The sequence below is a fragment of the Coenobita brevimanus genome, chromosome 70 (genome assembly GCF_032717465.1).
Source record: "Coenobita brevimanus isolate Jiangsu-jjx chromosome 70, ASM3271746v2, whole genome shotgun sequence".
Classification (NCBI taxonomy): Eukaryota; Metazoa; Arthropoda; class Malacostraca; order Decapoda; family Coenobitidae; genus Coenobita; species Coenobita brevimanus.
In genome coordinates, this window is record NC_137023.1 from 43,057,709 (window position 1) to 43,078,221 (window position 20,513).

At 40.0% G+C, this 20,513-nt stretch overlaps 1 protein-coding gene and 1 pseudogene across 1 annotated transcript in view; both read left to right on the plus strand.

Annotated features, from left to right (window-relative positions):
• LOC145406435 (epidermal growth factor receptor kinase substrate 8-like protein 1) overlaps window positions 1-20,513 on the plus strand; it is a 117,605-nt gene that overhangs the window by 83,302 nt on the left and 13,790 nt on the right. The window contains exons 11-12 of the mRNA XM_080277590.1: window positions 14,834-14,878; window positions 16,606-16,774. Of these exons, the coding sequence (XP_080133716.1) occupies window positions 14,834-14,878; window positions 16,606-16,774 (214 nt within the window). The remainder of the gene's footprint in view (window positions 1-14,833; window positions 14,879-16,605; window positions 16,775-20,513) is intronic.
• Window positions 14,056-14,174, plus strand: LOC145406498 (5S ribosomal RNA; annotated as a pseudogene).

Sequence of the window (20,513 nt, forward strand, 5' to 3'; positions counted from 1 at the left end):
TGTAGCATTCAAGCTCGTGTGAGGCTGGTTCAGACTGCCTTGTTGTTTATTGTTAATAGATTCTAGGGTATTTTTTGTTTTTTTAATGGATGCTTATGTGAAGTAGCTTACAATATCAAACTGCATCCATACTGAAGAATTTCATCAGATGTTCATTTTCATTATACAGTACATATTCCAGTATGTGTAAACTTTTTTACTCACATACATTTAATTCAGACTAACACTAGTTTTTATGTCATTTTTAATATTGTGTACAGAAGCAGTAGAGTTTGTTATTGTAGTGGTGTGCAGTGTAAATGCAGACTGTTGAATATTGTCAGTTACAGGAACTCCTGAAAGCATAACCATAATTGCACCAGTCTTGAATTTCAGTTATTCCAATAACTCTTGACTGACTCACTTCACTGACCCTGTCTGACTTAGCTCACATAAACTGTTATTTCTGCATGACTTGTTTAAGACCATTGTCTTCATTTTTATCTGGGACAGTGGTAATACCCTGTATTTGCCATGCATGAGAAATAATGGAAATGCTTTAGAAATATTGGGTTTGCTTTAGAAGTACTGTAGTGTAAACTGTATGTTCAGCACCATAGTTTGTCAAAATGATACTTCATCATAGAGTGAAATATGATTTCATTAGTAAATTGCAACCATTTTGAACTCATGTAACATAATCATTTTCATCAGAGCATATAAATCTGCTTGGCATGGCATTTTTTCTACATAGTAGTACAGTAGTATTTATAATTAATTTCTCTGTAGTTTTCTATAACCTGCATTTTGCAGGTGTTTCAGCAAAGCTGTCCCATGATTATGGTTTATCACAGCCTGAATGTCTTGACCACACAAAGATTCTTTTTTCTGCATCCAGTTATCTTAAATTTCTGTTGCTTTATGCTGCACTTAGTTTTTATTGCTTACTGTTGAGTTTGAATGCAATTCAGAAATTTTTCATACAGTACTGCTGATAACTGTTGTTTTTTCCACTAAAGTTGATAATGGTAAGTAAAAACAAACGGCTTGAATGCAGTACAGATGCTTCAAGATTCCTTTAAGATATGACACTTGTAGTGTTATAAGTCTGAGGAAAGTTTAGTACCTGTAATTCCACATTGTGATGTTCATTATAACATTATTCTTCTTTCAGCTAAAGTATCTGATAGGCTTGCACAAAGAGTACTGCTTTGCATGTTGTTGCTTACAGTCTTAGGATGAGGCAAAGGTGCATGCATCTTCAATACCTATACACATGGCTCTGTTGACAAATACAATACGACCAGAGGAACAAACTGATCATAACTTTCCTGGAGCCCCTGACTTGATTACATAACTAGTTGTAAATTATGGTGGTCTTCCCCTGCCTTGAGCTAACTAACACTGAAAAATGCTAGCATATATGCCCACATGGCCGTCTGTCTAAATGTGATTCTCTAGTGTGACATTCCAAAGTTGCTGACTTATTTCTTGGACTAACTATTGCTTGTTGATAGATAAGCATTTGATATTTCTTGTGAATGATCTTTATGACATTACAGTAGTAAAGACTTCTAAGACCCTCTTCCTTACCTCATTCTGTAAAGGCAGTTGAATATCCTTATACTGTTTATATCTGAGACAGAGTAGACTGTACCGATGGACCTTGTGTGTTCTCAAGCTGGAGTTGTCAGCTTTTATCAAGCGCTACTGTATTTTTAGTTTTGAACAAGTTGAAGCAGATTAAGAATATACATCCGGTAGACACAGGAGTATTTGTAAAGAATTCCCATGTACATTTGTAACATAAGATATCTAGTTCTTTTTCTCTCAGTGAATCATTAGATGGTTGTGGCAAGTGAACCCTTTTGCTCTTAATTTAGTTTGTAATATCCTAGATGATACCAATAAATCAGTAATATAAATGGCTAACTTATTTGATGATTATACCCTGTTACCAGCTAGTCGAGCATGTGAAGTCAACAGAGCCCCATATTTTGTAACTTGTGTTTTCTGCACCCTGCACCAGGGCCTTCATCTGTGGACTGTTGGGCAGAAGAGGGAAACTCTCTAGTCCTGTTAACATTTTCTGTTAAGGTTTGAAATTTTAACTCTAGCAAGTAGCACTTGTCTGATATTTGGTAAGTTGTAATTTTTGTAAGTTTAGTTGTTTTCATCTGCACAAAAAGTTTGGTTTTGATGAGAAGCTACTGTAGGTTCTGATGTATCAACCACAGATAGGAAATCTCATACAAAGAATGTTTTATAAGTTATCTGATACAGTACATACATTCCCCAGCTCATTCCTTTCCTGCCCCAACAACTAGTATACCACAGTGCTCATATCTGCTGACCATACCCTGCTGTTATCTACAATACTGTACAGTACTGTACAGTGATATTGCACATTACTGTGCTGGTATTCAGTATTTGCCATGAGCTTACGGTAGCTTATGTGGATCTTGTTTGATTAACCCATTCATGTCGAGACCTTTGTAAAATGTTGTACACCCAGGGTTGAGTTGTCATGGGTTCTTAAGTTTTCTTATGTAAAACTTTTGATATGGAATCACTGGATGGAGTTAGGCACACTTGGAAACAATAATAAAAATCCCATAATCTGCCAATCTGGGTTATTGTAGTGTAGGTTTTTATACAGTATTGGGATTAATATATCCATCCATCCATCATCCAATCCTATATTGCCCCGTGAGGAGCATAGGAACCCAGGGCTAGGCAAGTTGGTACTGACATTTAAGATGAGTAATAAACCCCAACCACCCCATGGATATAAACCTGCACTGGCTCAATCCAATTGCAGCACCCTAATTACCCACTAAACCACCAGGTGCCATAATTTGGTTATGTGGTTACCACACAGTGTAGTAATTGGTTTCCTGGTGTACAGGAAACCATTTGGCTTGTCACTCAGTGTACAGTCACCCATATGCAGAAAGAAGAGGAAGGAAAGACAGAAGAGGGAGTGTAAAGTCACCCATTAGCAGAAGGAAGAGGATAGAATGAAGGAAAGAAATGCAGAAGAGGAAGGATGGAAGAGAGGAAAGGGCAGACACCCAAAGCAACACTACATCAAGTGCATGGATGGTGAGCGCCCCCATCTACCACTAAGGAGTTAAAATAACAGGGTTATTTTTCTTGGAATTATTATAATAGGATTATTTATCTATGGTTTATTATACTTGGGAACCCCTGCGGGATGGCAAGTAGGACATATTTCCCCAGGATTTATCATTCCACTTTTATTTATTTTTTATTTTTTATTTTTTTTTGTGGTGTCCATGAAAGCCAACAGCTGTGTGAGCCCCTCACAACACATGATCCCATTGACAGTCAAGGATTAAAATATTACATTACCTCCTAGAGAACTGGAACAAGTATAGGTGTAGAAATGGAAAAATTAACCCATAAAATCTTGCTGTTGGCATGGTGCTGACAGTACAAAAAGTCTTGCTTAATCCCACCAACGTGATGGTGCTGACAGCTAAATTCAAGCGCTGTAGCGTGTCTGAAACTGCTTCAATCTAGCTAATTTTTTGCTAAGGAGTAGCTTAACATATTGGCAACACTGTGCCCATGCACTTGTAGCACTGAGTTTGGTTCTGCATGGGTGAGTAACTTCAGTGTCATAGCTTCAGGATGTTGCAAAAATCACACCAAGTTTCCGCCTCACTGGGCTAGAGGAGGCTGTTGAAATGGTCATATGGACCATTCTGTGCTTTCATTTAGTGATTCTTCAGAAGAGGAAGACCTGGATGACTCTTTTGGGGAGGAATATGAGTCAGTGGCGGAGGATATTGAGAATGGGGAATCCCCCATTCTCCTCCCATGTTCTCTCTCAACCCTCCCAGCTGGGTGGGAAAATGTCGCTTGCAGCTTGGGAAACTGAGCTAAAAACATGACGGATGGCCATCCTGCTCTTATTTCTCTTATAAGGAGTAACTTTTTTTTTTTTCCCCCTTATTTTTATGTCCTTTTGGATTGTTTTATGCAATAAAATTTTTTTCCATTTTTGGTCCGGGATTGGGTGGGTATAAAATTGCAAAAATGCCTGGAGCTGTACGGGTTAAATAAGTGAAGTCCAATGATTGATTTTATTTATATCTATCTATCTATACTATCTATAGCCCGACGCCCTAATCCCGCAAAGGGTGGCCGCAAACAAAACACCTCCAAGTCGCTCTGTCACCCACCATTTGACTACCTTCCTTCCAACTCACTCCCCCCTCCCTCATATACCTCTCAACTCCATCCCTCCAACTCATCCTCGGTCTACCCCTCCCTCTTCCTCCCTCCACCTCACCTATATACACCCTCTTAATCAGTCTCTCATTCTCCATTCTCTCCACATATCCAAACCACCTCAGTGTATTTCTCCTAATCTTCTCAGCCACATCCATATCCACCCAACAACGTTCTTTCACTTCTTCATTTGTCAACCTGTCCCTCCATGTCACTCCACATGCTCCTCTCAAGTAACTCATTTCCACTGCTCTCACTCTTGACTTGTTCCCCTCGTGCAAGGTCCAAGCCTCGCTTCCATACATCAGGGTAAGGATCACAATACTATCATGCAGTGACTTCTTAACTTCCGTACTCACCTCCTTATTTTTCATCACTGCTTTCAGTGAACCAAAAACCTTCCTTCCCGCTGTACCCTTTCACTTACTTCGTCCCCCAGCGTTCTATCCTTACACATCACACTACCCAAGTACTTGAATACACTCACATTCTCCACATCCTCACCATCCAACCTCACTGTACATTCTGTGACTTCATTCCTCTCAAACACCATAACTTTACTCTTGTTTACATTAACTTTCAGATTCCTCTTCCTACACTGTCCCAGATTCATTCACCAAACCTTGCAACTCCCATTCATCTTCACTCAACAATACTGTATCATCAGCAAACAGCAACACCAGAATCTTCCAAATGTCACCCTCATTCATTAGAGCCACCCCCACATCCACTGCCCTACCCTGCACCTCCTTTACAACCCCATCCATGTATATATTAAACAGCCATGGAGACATCACACAACCCTGATTCAGTCCCACATTGAGATAAAAAAACTCACTTGGCTCACCATCCACTCGCACCGTAGCCCTAGCTCATTCGTACATACTCTTCACAGCACTCAACAATTTCCCCTCCACTCCGTATATTCTTAATACTTTCCACATACCTTACCTGTCTAATCTGTCCTAAGCTTTTTTCAAGTCCATGAAGGCAGCATACACTTTCTTTCCCTTCTCCAGATACTTCTCCACTAAACATCTTAGAACAAATATCTGATCTACACACCCTTTTCCCTTCATAAATCCCCCTTGTTCTTCTCCAACTAGCTGCTCTGTCATATGCCTAACCCTATCAATGAGTATACTACCATATATTTTTCCAGTCACACTAAGAAGGCAAATACCCCTATGGTTACCACACACTTCTCTCTCCCCTTTTCCTTTGTATAAAGGAACAATTATACCTGATTTCCAGTCCTCCGGAACCCTTCCCTCTTCCCAAGCCAATCTACACAACTTTCATATCCATTCCACAACAATCTCACCCCCATACCTCAGCATTTTACCACACACTCCATCAGTTCCTGGGGCCTTTCCCATCTTGATCTTCTTCATTTCTTCCACTACTTCCGCCCTACTGATTTCTTCCTACCTCCACTTATCTCTTCATCTCCCAGCCACTACCCAACCAATTATATTCGCACTGCTCTCGCTCTCTACGTTCAACAAATCCTCAAAGTGCTCCCTCCATCTCCTCAACTTCTCTCCCTTCTCCACCAACAATCTATTATTCCTATCTTTCACTCCCTTACTACTTCCCCTTTCACACTGCCTTACTTTCTTTACCTCCTTCCAAAACAATTTCTTACTCCTTCCATTTCACACTCAGATTCCTCCCAAATTCTTCATCCACTTTCTTCTTACTCTCCTTCACCAGTCTCTTCACCTCCCTGCTGCTCACATATACCTCTCTCTTCTCTCTCTCTCATCATCTCCCCTGCCTCCACTCGCTAGCCATTCACTATATGCCTTCTTCTTTTGTTCCACAGCTTGTTTCACCTCATCATTCCACCATGCTGTCCCTTGCACACCCTTGCATCTCCTCCTCACTCCACAAACCACCTCACACACTGCGCCTATCTCTTCCGTGAATATCTTACATACGTCTTCCACCCCTTCCATCTGCTCTAACTCATACCTTCCCAATCTTTCTTCCACTATGCTCTTATACTCTGCCATTTTCTCACTATCTTGCAATACTCCACTCTTCTTACAGGAGCTGTTTCCTCCTGTCTTCCCCTTCGTCTCTTCAACCATTTTCTTTGCAGCTTTACTTGGCCATCACTAAGTGATGGTCCGAGACTCCATTCCCCCACCCTTTCCACACTCTTGCATCCAATATATATATATATATATCTATCTATCTATCTATTGCCAGACGCCTCAATCCCGTTTGGGGTGGCCACAAACAAATCGCCTCCAAGTCGCCCTGTCCCCCGCCATTTCACTCCCCTGCTCCCAACTCACACCCCCCTCTCTCATATACCTCTCCACCCCATCTCTCCATCTCATCCTCGGCCTCCCCCTCCCTCTTTCCCCCTCCACCTCACTCACATACACTCTCTTCGTCAGTCTTTGACCCTCCATCCTCTCCACATGGCCAAACCACCTCAGTGTGTTCCTCATAACGCTTCCTATCACATCCACATCCACACCACAACGCTCCTTTATATCCTCATTCGTCAGCCTGTCTCTCCATGTGACTCCACAGGCTCCTCTTAAATAACTCATTTCCACGGCTCTCACTCTTGACTTGTGTCCTTCCAACAACGTCCAAGCTTCACTTCTGTACGTTAGAGTTGGTATCACAATACTGTCATGTAGTAACTTTTTCACTTCCATGCTCACTTCCCTGTTTCTTATCACTGCTTTCAAAGAACCAGCAACCTTTCTTCCCTGCTGTACCCTTTCAAGCACTTCACCCTCCAAACCTCCATCCTTACTCATCACACTACCCAAGTACTTAAACGTACTCACATTTTCCAATATATATATATATATATATATATATATATATATATATATATATATATATAGTCACTACTCGTTATACACTGAACCGGTATATGACAGTTTGCTACAGCGATAACAAAAAAGTTACACCCCAAAATCCAGTTTATGATGAATTTTTTGCTATAACGATATTGTCATCATAAAATTTCGTACGAAGCACTAGGCACATGCAAGGTGACCATTGCTTCTCTCAGGCAAGATAGGGACCCCAGCGTGCAGAGCATTATTTTGGCTCTGTTGCGGTCCTGCCACCCCTTCAAAGCACTGTCTTTTTCACTCATTCACGTTTGCCCACCTGCTATTGTCACCTCTCAGCCAAGCATCATACTACAGTTGGCCTTTATATCGTGTAGCACCTGGCTATGCAAATGTGATTGTTGTGCTGTTGCAACGATTTACTGTACGTGAGTAATGCTGCCTGTATTGGTGTGATAGTGTTTGTTTTGGTCTTGGAGACGACTTGGACCGACACAGGAAGTGACTAGGATGGGTTGTCATTGTTGGTTCAGTCTTGGATATGTGACTTTGGGAAGTTGAGTTGACATAACCCCCCTTTTATAATGTATTTCAATCGCCTGATTAACGATAAACTCATTATACGTTAAGGTATGACCTGACAACCCCATCGTATAACGAGTAGTGACTGTATATGTATATGGGTATGTATGTATATATATATATATATATACATACATACATACAGTAGAACCTCTCTCATTCGGACTATATGGGGGGAAAGGTTGTCCGAATTAGCAGATTGTCCAGACCATCAGGGTAATCTCCAGTTCATACCAAAAACTATCTACATATGGTATGTTTGTTAATTATTAACATATGTGGCATATGTCAACCCTACATAACTGCAAAAGATGAAAGGATACTAAAATAACCAAACTAATCATGTACGATAGTTTTGTATTGCATAATTTACAGGTAAGGCCATGACAAGAAACTTGCCTACATTTTAAACTGTAGTAAGTGACTAAGGCCCGTGTAGGCAAAAAAATTACCGGTAATTAATTAATTAACTGTAATATTTGGAATAAAAATAAAACTTATGTAGGCAAAAAATACATTGTCATCTTTGGCATATTGATGACGCCCATATGGGCAAGAAGCTAATGTTTGATGTACAAGTAAAGCACATTTAAGTACAAAAAATAACCTACAGTAATCATTAAACACTGCAGAATATTCTGACCCATTTTTGTGTAAGCAAACTCCTTTTAACACCTTTATTCATTGCAGAAGCTACACTTGCATTAAGGGGCATGGTAAGGAGGATTAACTTTTGAAATACAGTGTAAAATTATAAATGGTTGGTGAACTAGTTGATGGAATGAATGCTAGCATGTGTTTAAACAGGCACCCATGTTCCAACCTAGCGTGATCCGAGACTAAATGAATGACGATCGCTTTCCGCGCTGATACTGAAAATGACTTTAGAATTACTTTCAACATATTTTTGGAGCTTATTATTTTTAAATTTTGCCCGAATTAACAGAAATCCTGATCAAAGGGGTCCAGACCAAAGAGGTTCTACTGTATGTATATATATATATATATATATATATATATATATATATACATATATATACATATATACATATATGTACACCCACCACAAATTGACTTACGACCTACACACAGAATTGCTATGGGAGAGTTGTCTATCATTGCTTTGTGTTTCCACCTTTACCAAATGAATTTTTTGGGCAAGAAGTAACTGGCAACTCCTCTGGTGTTGGCGGGAGGTGGTGAAACACTCAGCACGTCAGTGCTTGCCCAGAAGCGAGAGTGGGAGTATATATTCCCGTCACTCCGAGCTTGTACCTCCCTCTTTTTTCATATGGATTACTGTTTGCCCTGTTATTTTCCTAGAGTTGAGTTGTCATGCCGGGAAAGTACTGCTCATGGGATGAGAGGGTCCATATCATTGCATGGAGGCAGGATAATATCCCTATCAACACGATTTGTGAACATACTGAAAGTGCAAAGTCGACCATCATGAAGTTTCTTGCTGCAGTGCCCGGCCTGCCACCTGATGTCATACCAGAGCACAAGCATGGTGGCTGAAAGAAGAGGACGACTTCCAGAGGTACAGATACGCTTTTGAAGAGGAAAGTAATCAAGAATCTTCGACTGACAGCAGCAGAATTGCAGAGAATGCATCCCCAGCTGATACAAGATGTCTCAATTCGAACTATCCAACGCTGCTTGCAGGAGCTGTGTTTGCCAAGCTGCACCGCGGTCAAGAAACTTCTTCTCACTGACCGCATGAAGATGCAGTGCATTCAGTTTGCCTAGAAGTATGCACACTGGACATCGGATGAGTTGAGAAAAGTTATGTTTTCCAATGAAAGCACATTTCAAGTGTTCCAGGTGCGTTCTGCCAGGGTTCGTCGCCCTGCCTTCCGTAGTCAATATGACCCTGCTTACACGGTGCTGAATATTAAGCACCCACAGTCAGTAATGGTATGGGGGTGTTTCTCAGGTGAAATGGGAAGAGGAGGCCTCTACTTTCTTCCTAAGAACTTGATGATGAATGGTGGCTGGTACATTCAAGTTCTGAAAGATCATTTGTTAAACGTCTTTTTGCTATTTGTGGGTGCGACTTTTTCATGCATGATTCAGCTCGATTTCACAAGTCAAGAAAGGTGACAAAATGGTTTCAGGTTCTCGACTGGCCTGGCAACAGTCCGGATCAAAATCCGATAGAAAACTGCTGGGCAAAGATGAAGAAAATCATGGCAGAGAAGAAGACACCCAGTCTGGACAACCTCAAGACTGAACTGTCAAATGTTTGGTGCAAAGAAATGTCCTTACATTGCTTTACAGATCTAAGCGATTCCATGCCAAAACGCATCCAACTGGTCCTGAAAAACTTGGGAAAAATAATTTCATATTAATGAAAGGCATTTCATGAACAAACCATGATATGCTATGATTACTGTGCTTTTTAATACCTTTTGGGGGGAGGTCCTAAGTCAGTTTGCGGTAGCTGTATATATATATAGACAGATATATATATATATATATATATATATATATATATATATATATATATATATATATATACTATATATATATATATATATACAGTATATATATTATATATATACAGTACGTATTCCATAATACAGTAGATTAAATGACAGTTCAATGGTCCACACTGTTTTGTACCTCGTTTGATGGGCAAGAATCTGTACCTCCAAATGACAGTGTTCACTCCACGTATAACTAAAACATATTAATCTACAGTATATGGTAGATCGGGGCACCCATCATCCACTCACTCAGTGTAGGGATGCCGTATGGTCTCTACACTAAGTGGCAAGCCATATGGTTGCCTGTACCCAGGGAACCATTTACCACACTTGGTGGTAACCATATAACCGGATTTTTGGGCCAGGTTAAGTGTCCCGCAGGTTCCCATATCTAAAATCACTTAATCATGGCAAATGTTTTGGACAGCCTAAAAACAGTTTATAAATCAGCCTAAACACAAAATTTAAGAGTAAAATATAACCAAAATTGGTTTTAAAAAATCTAAACCTATTGCAAAACCAGGGGTAGGCCTGTGATAGGCAGGGTAGAGTGATATTTCTACCTCCATCACTATTCTGGGGTATCGCATCTAGGGGTATCATAAATCGGGGTTTATCCGTATATACATACAGTAGACCCTCGATTTAATGTAGCTCGATAGACCTATTGGATTTAATGGACACTCTGAAGCCACCGGACTTTCATTGGCTATAATGAACAATGTCCGTTAAATACGGTGCAATACATGTGTTTTCTACCCTACTTACTCCAACCTGGCCTGAAATTGCCCTCTCCCCATTGTAATTGCTGGGCTGTAATAACAGACTATACTGTGGTAATTCTAGTCATGAAGAAGTGCAGTGACGAGGATGTGAAATAAACTGCAAAAGGGTGTTGCATCTTTATCTCTTTTCTGTTGCTGCTTCATTGGTCCCTGCTCCTCTGAACTGTCTACTTGCATCCCTCCACCTCCATGTCGGGCGTGTAGCACCCATCTAGCAGCAAACTCCCAACCCCTTTTTGTCCAACTCTCTAATGCAAGAGTTGACTCCCAGTCCCTCATTTATGCAACAGGTCGGCTCTGGAACTGTCTCCCTCTGTCTGTATTTCCTGCTGGCTGTGGTCTCCAGTCTTTCAAATGCAGTGTGTCCAGGCATCCCAAAATGATCGGATCTTGAATTTGGCTCTTTCTTGTGTTTTGTTTTTCTCTTTGGAGGAATGGTTATTGCAGGCTTGTGGCCTTTGGTTCCTTCTTCCTAGCATAAAAAAAAAAAAAAAAATTCAGGCCAGGTTTGAGTAAACTGGGTATAGTTTTCATTTTTGATATTAGATTATGCCACAAGGGTGTGGGAGAAACTCCATCCTGTGCATCGTTTGTGATAAGTGGGTGCATAAGAGGTCAGTGGTATTAGAGGTAGACTGCAAAATAATGCTGGTGTTATGTCCCTAAGAATGGGGTGAGCAAGAAAAAAACCTGGTGTAGAGAAAACCATCAAAAGCTCTCATGATTAAATGGACCACACTTTCCTTCATTCACCATTCAAATGCCCATAATCTTGACTCCACCTTACAGGCATAAACTTAACATAGAATGAAGCATTTCAGATAGCACTATTTAAATTTTGTATGAATTGATAGATAGTATGGTATAATAGATAACAAGGTATACAGTTTATGAATGAGCAAGGTACTTCTGGATAATCCCTAAAGTTACCAGTGTTCTTGAGAGTTGTCCTGTAAATTCCCATGTTGGAATAACTGTATCATGTTCTAATGATGGGGACCACAAAAACAAGAAAGGTGAAAAGTATGTAGGGTTTGTCCTCTTATTCAAATTGAAAAGGAAGCATTTTGGAAGTCTCGTTATACCTATATATTTCCCTGACAGTTTTTTTGTGCATTATCTGGTAAGCTTATACAGATGCCCATATAGATGTTTATTAACATAAGATCAGAAAAAAAAATGAACAGGTACAGTACAGTATTTTGCAAGGTGGGTATTTTAGGAGGAAGCTACTAGTATTAACTTTACTGAAGGGACACATAGTTTTGTGATTCTGTAGAGATAATTCTTCCCCCCCTCCTCCTGTGTAAATGAAACCATGGAGTGGGATGATGTGGTATAGTGGTAGGCTTGTTCCACACTGCTGAATAAATTCTTAGATAGGGATAAATGGTTTCATCATAATAATAGCAGTGCCATATAAATACATAATACCAACATAAAATGTATAGATATTAAATCTAAGTGATTAAGGTAGGTAGATAAATCAGTAGGAACTGTTAGAGTGCTGAGACTGCTTGACAACAGTATATTATGAAAACAATAATATTTTCACACAAACTGAGTTTGTGTTACAAGTTCAGTACTGCATAATCAATATAAGAAAGCAGTGAACAAAGAGGTGTTAATAGGAATGATGGGTTAGTGAGAGATAATGGTTGTGTATGGTCCCCTTGACCCCTCCTGCCACCACCAGCCCAGAGTGAAGATACCCTCGGAAGGAAGGACACCCCCCTGTCCCTACCTCCAGGTAAGTCACGGCCAGTACTGTCAGGCTGTCAAGGAGGAATAGCATGAGAGGGGACTTTGGAATAATAATACTGTATGTTTTGAGGTTGGAATTAATCCTTGGAGGACAGGAAGCCCCTCATAAGCTGAATAAAAATTGCCTGTCAGTAGAAGTAATACACTACAGTCCATTTGCTTAATATGTGAAAATTTTGGGGTAGAAGATATTGCTCTCTAGAAATTTTGCACTTTAGAAATAACATACCTCATGGGGAAAATTCTAATTGGCGGGGTGGCCACCTCAAAAGCCACCCCTTAGGCCCATAGTCCATCTTTTTGCCTATGTATCATGGGACATTAAACACATTTACACAGTAAGTATAACCCACACAATAGCCCCTTGCCATAAAATCTGTGTAGAAAAGGCTTAGTTGACTTGAAGAGATGGGGTTCTGAGGCAGGGTGATGCAGTTACGGTGCCCCGGCCCCAGCACCCTCCACACCACCCAGCTCCATCACCAACATGCTCCACATCAGTCATGAACCCATAAAAGTCCAAGACAGTCACAACAGATGCACCATCCTCCTCCTCCTCAGCTGATGCTGGGGGCACTGGATCATCTTCTTGTGGTGGAGTAAAGAAGGTAGTGATCTAAGTCTGATACTGTACCTTCGGTTCACCACCTCAGCATGCCTGTCTCATTAGTAAAGAAGGCTGTTTTCTGTGGCATCCAGAACCTCTTGGGCTCGCTCTTTACAGTTTTCATTCATTGTCACTTGATCTTTAAACTCGTCAAAGGCTGCCAGGATTTTGCTTACATTTTGGATTGGTAGATCCAAAACGTAAGTGCTGATGTCATGACCCTTGACACTTCCTCGTGTGCTTTACAAGGGTGGAGTGCACTCTGCAGCAGAACACTGGATTCAGCTCACTTTGCTGCCCCAATTTCTCGCTGTCAAAACCAACTCGCGCACTACCAATTATTTAATTTTTTCACCCCCTCGTTGTGCACTAGGCATTTTGTGTTGTAGAAACTCAAGTATTAAGTGAATGGACTGTACATATTTATGATTTCCTACATCCTGAAGGAGTTATTAGGGATCATTTTTAACCTTTAGAGGATGGAAAGTCACCCTGAGATAAATAAAATCATCTAGTGATAACAGGAATTTATAACCCTAATTTCCCACTTCCTGAAGGGGTTAACAGAGAGAGCTTTTAACCATTAACAGATTGGAAATCACTCCTGAGTTTAATCAAATTTGGCAGAAGCAGGTATAAATGATGTTGCAGGTTCCTAAAAGTTGAAGTTATAGTTCATTATAGTTTTGGGAGGTTAGTTTACCTAATTAACATCATGGTTGTTGTGGGACTTTTGGTTCACGGTATTATTATAGGGGTTGAGTAACGGCCATGCCACATTGAGTACACTGCTTCCCGTGCGATCAGCGAAGTTAAGCAACGTTGGGTCTGGTTAGTACTTGGATGGGTGACTGCCAGGGAACACCAGATGCTGTTGGCATCCCTACGTGTCAAGTGGGGTTGGTGGAGGATTAGTGCCCCTCCCTGTAAAACAATTAACTCTAAGCCCTTGACCACCCCGTTTGGGATACATGGCGTCTGGCAATGGATGGATGGATGGATTAATACTTTTTTTAATCTTGCATATGTGCACCATTGGCTTTCCTTTTTCGTGGCTGCATTTGATTTCTTTAGTGTTGTGCTTGATGTGCAACTTCTTTGCTTAGCCTTTATTATCTGATTTTTACTTTGTCTTATTCATGTTAACTCTTTTTATACTTGTGTTGTCTTATCTGCATTAACTCTAGATTGTATGGTGATTAATACCACTTGAGAGAAGCATTTATGAAAAACAGCAGATATTAAATGTCAATAATGGCACCCTACCTATGTGTTCATAACAAGGATATATATATATTGTATTTCCTTTTTTGATTATTGCTTTATTTTGCATTTTTTTTATCCTGACATCTTACAAGTTCATAACTTTCTTGCTTAATTAGTGTTGCAGATTTTTTCTGCTTATTCCCAGGTACAATATATATACAGTATATATATATATTTTCATGTCTGATGATAAATTCATAACTTTCTTTTTTTAACTTATGTTTCAATGTCTTTCTGCTTACTGTTTGCTTTACTTCCCCATCTTCCTTGAAGGATCATACATGGACTCGAGTGATGAGGATGACACATCAGCAGCACGTAAGCCTAGCAATATCCCTGCTCCCCCTCCTCCCCCTCCTCAAGGTGCCCCTGAGCCTATGCCCATTATAACCCCTCGCACACGACCAACAAATGCAGATCAGATGTATGGTACAAGTAAGTACTGTACTGTAGTTTCGTTTTCGTAGCTTAACACTCTTGTTTCAGTGAGATTTTACAGCTGTATGCTGCTGTAGCCTATTCTTTACATTCTTTTTCTTTTCCTTTGGATAATTATTACCCTAATGCAGTTACTGTTCAAGCGAGTGAAGTGAGCAGGAACACTATACTTCAACCGAAATTTGGTGTCCATAGTTCTCGTCTCTTGTAACCTGTAAAATTTCCCTGCTAGAGGAGCACCAAAACTTTGTTTACTTCTCAGCTGTTGAACCAATTATGGAATGTCATACCATTTTGTAACTGCCTTCCACTGGTACCAGATTTTCCCGAAAAGAGCCAACTATGTGTACCTATAGCCAAAAAATGCTGAAAACATTTTTGCTGGCCAAGAACAGAGTACTAAAACATTGTATTCTTTTCAGTTGTTAGGCCAGTCATGGAATGTCTTACCTTTTTAAAATTATCGTGAAAATTACCTTTTGGTGTTACCAGTCATAAAATATATATATATATATATATATATATATATATATATATATATATATATCACCAAAAAAGGTCAAAAGCACAACCTTGCTTGCTTGGACATGTTTTACCCTTGTGGTATGGGTACCTATTTCTTGTATTTGTAGTATCTATATTAAACAAGTCTTCTATATTCTTCGGTGATAATTCATAATAATTTTTTTTTTAGCTTTAGATTTATTTTGAGTCTCATTTGTGTATAATGCAGTCAAGAATTATTAAGGTCATGAAGTACATGACAGATAATTACAGTAAATTTTCAATTAGCCATTGCAGTTCAGCATGCCCTACACCGAATAGCGTGAAACGCCGGATACTGCATAGTATCCCGCATCGGCTCAACATTCAACATTGAGCTGGATATTGTGTTACTATCTCCGTCTTGACCCTCTATCCTAAAACCTTTCCCATGAGTAAAAGATGAAAACTATACATAAAATAAATTAAAATAATGATACAGTACTGTAATACAGTAATTTAACACCGGTTAGCTACCACGTACGAACCGGTTGATATGCCCCAACGCCAGATATTGCATAGAACTGTCAGTTACTTCCTGTTTTGGCACCGGATGTGGCATAATTTCGCCAGATATTGTTTTAATAGAGTCGAGCCAGCAGTGCTGGTTATTGCGTTGGGCTGGATATTCCGATGATGGATAATTGAAAGTTTCCTGTAATTCTAAATAAATTACTGGCAGTTCTCTGGACTAGTGGCCAGAGAAACATCTTACTTTATTTAGTTACATTCTTATCCATACACAGTGTGACATTCAGCACACGCTGTCATCTGTCATCTGTGGAATAAAATATTATACAGTATTAGCATTGCCATTAACAGTATATTGCAGTAAATGAGTATCAGCCCACTACAGTGTTAAGGATCCACAGAAATGATGTTATCCCTGAATTGTAACACTGAATGTTATTTAGTACCATATATATTATATTAGATTCTCACCTGTGAAAATTAAGCAGTCATAAATGACATGTTACGATTATCGTGAGAAGTACATGATGCACTACTTTTTTTCTTTTTTTTCTGCCCATCAGTGTTACCAGTTCTTGACTATCCTTACACAGCCAGGTCAACGGCAGACCTGATGAATGCAGAACTGAAACTAGTGCTGGAGTCCTTCCGTCGGCAACGTCCCCATCTTGACATTGTTAAGACTCCAGATGTTTACATAAACCAACAATCCACACCTCAGGAGGTCCAGAACTGGCTTGAGATGAAAGGATTCTCTAAGAGGTTTGTTGATTATTCTCACTTACATCATAATTATAAATTGATGTGGGTTTTTGATAACAAATCATTTGTTTAGTTGCTGTTGTTATCAGTCCTTGTGTAGTAATGTGTAGGAAATGCCTGCATAGCCTGATGATAAGTGAAGTACTCTTCTTGGCCCATTTGGTTATGTCACTGACTGCTGTTTCTCAAGATGATTTAATTCAACTTCAGGGCATTATTAATTTGTTTAGTTTCCATCACTCCATTTCACTGGTGATGGTGGTGAGATGTGACAAAGCCTGATGATAAAGTTGCAGTAGATGAGTCAACAGATGGATGCCTGGTGAGCTAATGGGTTAAAGAACTCAAGCTGGACGTTGACCTTGTGGGTCAAAACGTATAGTTAATGGCACTGAAGACTTTGAAGCACCTTTTCCTAAGTGATTTGTTTTGTCTGTTGCACCTTACTATCCTCTTGAATGTTAACTTATGCAATATAAGATACAAAAACCCGCACAGGCAGACAAAAAAGATGTATATTTCCAAACAGTTTCAGCAACAGCTGTCACTCTCTTCAGTGGATTTACAGATCAAGAGTGAGTGCTTGTAAGATAGGCAACGTAAATAATGCCATGTATGTTCACTCTTCAGAAAATGACCATAGAATCGACGAGTTCTAGCAAAATTTTGTACAAATGTAGTACTTATAAGAAATGTAGTTTTTTTTTTTTTTTTTTTTTAATGTAAGGAAGAAGGAACCAAAGGCCATGAGCCTGCAGTAACAGTTCCCTCCAAGAGAAAAATAAAATACAATAGAGAGCCAATTTCAAGATCCGATCATTTTGAGAAGGTAGAGGCTGTATGTATAGAGATATAATAATTTTAATCACAGAGAAGAAATGTATAAATTAGATCCAGCAATGAAAGGATTAGTGGCTAGGTCCATCCCGCCCCTAGTAATCCCTCACTCAGGTCAGGGACAGTGTGGAGGGAGTGTCAGGTGATGTCACATCTGGTGCAGTTGGAAAAAAACAGATGTGGTTACCCTGCATATAAGCAGCTTCTCAGTAACTGTATGTACCACTCTTGGTCTGTAGATGCACTGAAGAAGGTGACAGCTGTCGCCAACACTGTTTGGAAATACATCTTTTTTGCCTGCCAGTGTTGGTTTTTGTATCCCATTTCATGTTCAGTTCATTTAGAGATAGGAATAATAGTGGCATTGAAGGTAATACAGGAATCAGGCAATATCTGCCTATTAATTGATGGTATAAATTTGGTTTTCCTGGCGCTAAACGAGACAACGTTATTTCGTCCCCATTCAGTGATCTTAGATAAATCTTGATTTATGGAGAGTGCTGTGCTGAGTTGTGAGTTAGAGATATTAAACTTTGTGTATGAGTGTTTAAGTGTGAATGAACTATGAAGTGTTGGGTCATCTGCATATGAATAAATGGGATTATGGGTGACAAATAAGAGATCATTAATATAAATTAGGAATAGAGCTTCCCGTCCGATCAGCAAAGTTAAGCAACGTTGGGTCTGGTTAGTACTTGGATGGGTGACCGCCTGGGAACACCAGATGCTGTTGGCATAACATTCTCCCTACGTGTCAAGTGGGGTTGGTGGAGGATTAGTGCCCCTCCCTGTAAAACAATTAACTCTAAGCCCTTGGCCACCCCTTTTGGGATACATGGCGTCTGGCAATGAATGAATGAAAAAAGGAATAGAGCTGGAGCCAGAACTGACCCTTGTTGCATGCTGGCATTAATTGAGTGGAAATTGGAAAATACATCATCTACTTTTATTCCTATCTTTCTGTCGCAGAGATATGAGGAAATCAGAGGAGCAAAAGATGATAGGCCATAACAAGGGAGTTTGGATAGCAGGGAACGGTGCCACACTGTGCCAAAAGCTTTAGAAATATCAAGGGCTACTGCATGGGTTTGGTCAGTTGACTGACGGATGGTGTGAATTAGGAGATTGAGTATGTCAACAGTGGATCTTTTGTGGCAAAAACCATCCTGTCTATCACTAATTACTGTACGTTGCTGGATTCAGTATGATTAACAATGTGCTTATTAATTACAGCCTCAAATACTTTACCAAGGGAAGATGTGATAGCCATTGGTCTGTAATCAGAGTGATCAGAGGAACTTCCTTTCTTTGAAATTGGGTGGATATTGGCTTCTTTTCAAGAATTAGGGAATGAAGAAGTACGCATTCATAGTCTGAATAATTTAGCTAGAACAAGAGCAAGATCTGGGGAAACTTTTTCAAAACAATTGGAGAAATTCCAACTCAGTCTGGCACTTTGTTGGTTGGTAAATTGTCTAGGATGGATTTTATGTATCTAGTCTGTATCTCAAGTGGAGCAATTTCGGGAGAGTCCAGTTTTAGTACAGGGACGTTGTGACTGACTTCCTCTAAAGTAGAATTTCCGGCATATGTACTGGCAAGGATGTTTGCTTTACCATGCAGTTCATTTATAGTGCTACCATCTGAAGATTTTAGTGGGGGAATGGGTGATCGCTTGTTAAAGTTATTATTGAAAGAACTGAGAGCTGACCAAAATATTCTGCTGTCCATCCATCCATCCATCCATCATCCAATCCTATATTGTCCCATGAGCAGTGTAGGAGCTCAGGGCTAGGCAAACTGGTCCTGACATTTAAGATGAAAGTGACCAGCCTCACTCATCCCTGAGTGGCATTACATGAGCAATAAGCCCCAACCACTCCTTGGATATATACCTGCACTGGCTCAATCCAATTGCAGCACCATAATTACTCACTAAATCACCAGGTGCCATAATTTGGTTATATGGTTGCTACTGAGTGTAGTAAATGATTTCCTGGTGTACAGGAAACCATTTGGCTTGTCACTCAGTGTAGAGTCACCCACAGGCAGAAGGAAGAGGAAAGAATAAAGGAAAGAACGACAGAAGAGGGAGTGTAAAGTCACCCGTAGGCAGAAGGAAGAGGAAGGAATGAAAGAAAGAAAGACAGAGGAGGAAGGAAGGAAGAGAGGAAAGGGCAGACACCGAAAGCAGCACTACATTGAGTGAATGGATGGTGAGTGTCCCCATCTACCACAGATATTCTATTGTCATTAGGATTATTTAATAGTTTGGATGATTGGTTGTGAAGGAAGTTTGATTTAGAGAGATTTATTATTGCTTTTGCGTGGTTTCTGGCAATGTTAAGTTGGCTGAGTGATTCAGATGTTTTTATTTTTAGTAAAAGTAAAATGTTACGGACTTTTGGATCATGGCTCTTGCACAATTGCTATCAGATCATTTTGCGGAGTCCGATCTTTTAATGAACTGTTGAGTGGGTATGAGCAATTCCATACCAGCTTGTATTAAGTCATTAATGTGGGATGGGGTAGAAGTGATGTCACTGAAGAAGAAAGACTGCCATGGAATATCAGCAGGATAATTTCTTAATCCATGCCAGTCTGCATTATCAAAGTGCCATCTGGTCAACCTGACAGGTTCAGAACGTGGACGTTTGGGGCAACCGACAAATGAGGCTTTGATGAGATTGTGGTCAGAGGATCCAAGTGTTGACAATATTTCTATCCTGAATTGATCTGGACTATTTGTCAGGAATAGGTCCAAGAGACAGGTGTTATGGTCAGAATTATCTGGTATTCTGGTTGGTTGTTTTACCAACTGCATGAGATTAAATGATTCTGCAAAGAGCTTACATTCTAGACTAGTATCATCAGTCCAGGCAGAATGCAATAACCATTCTAC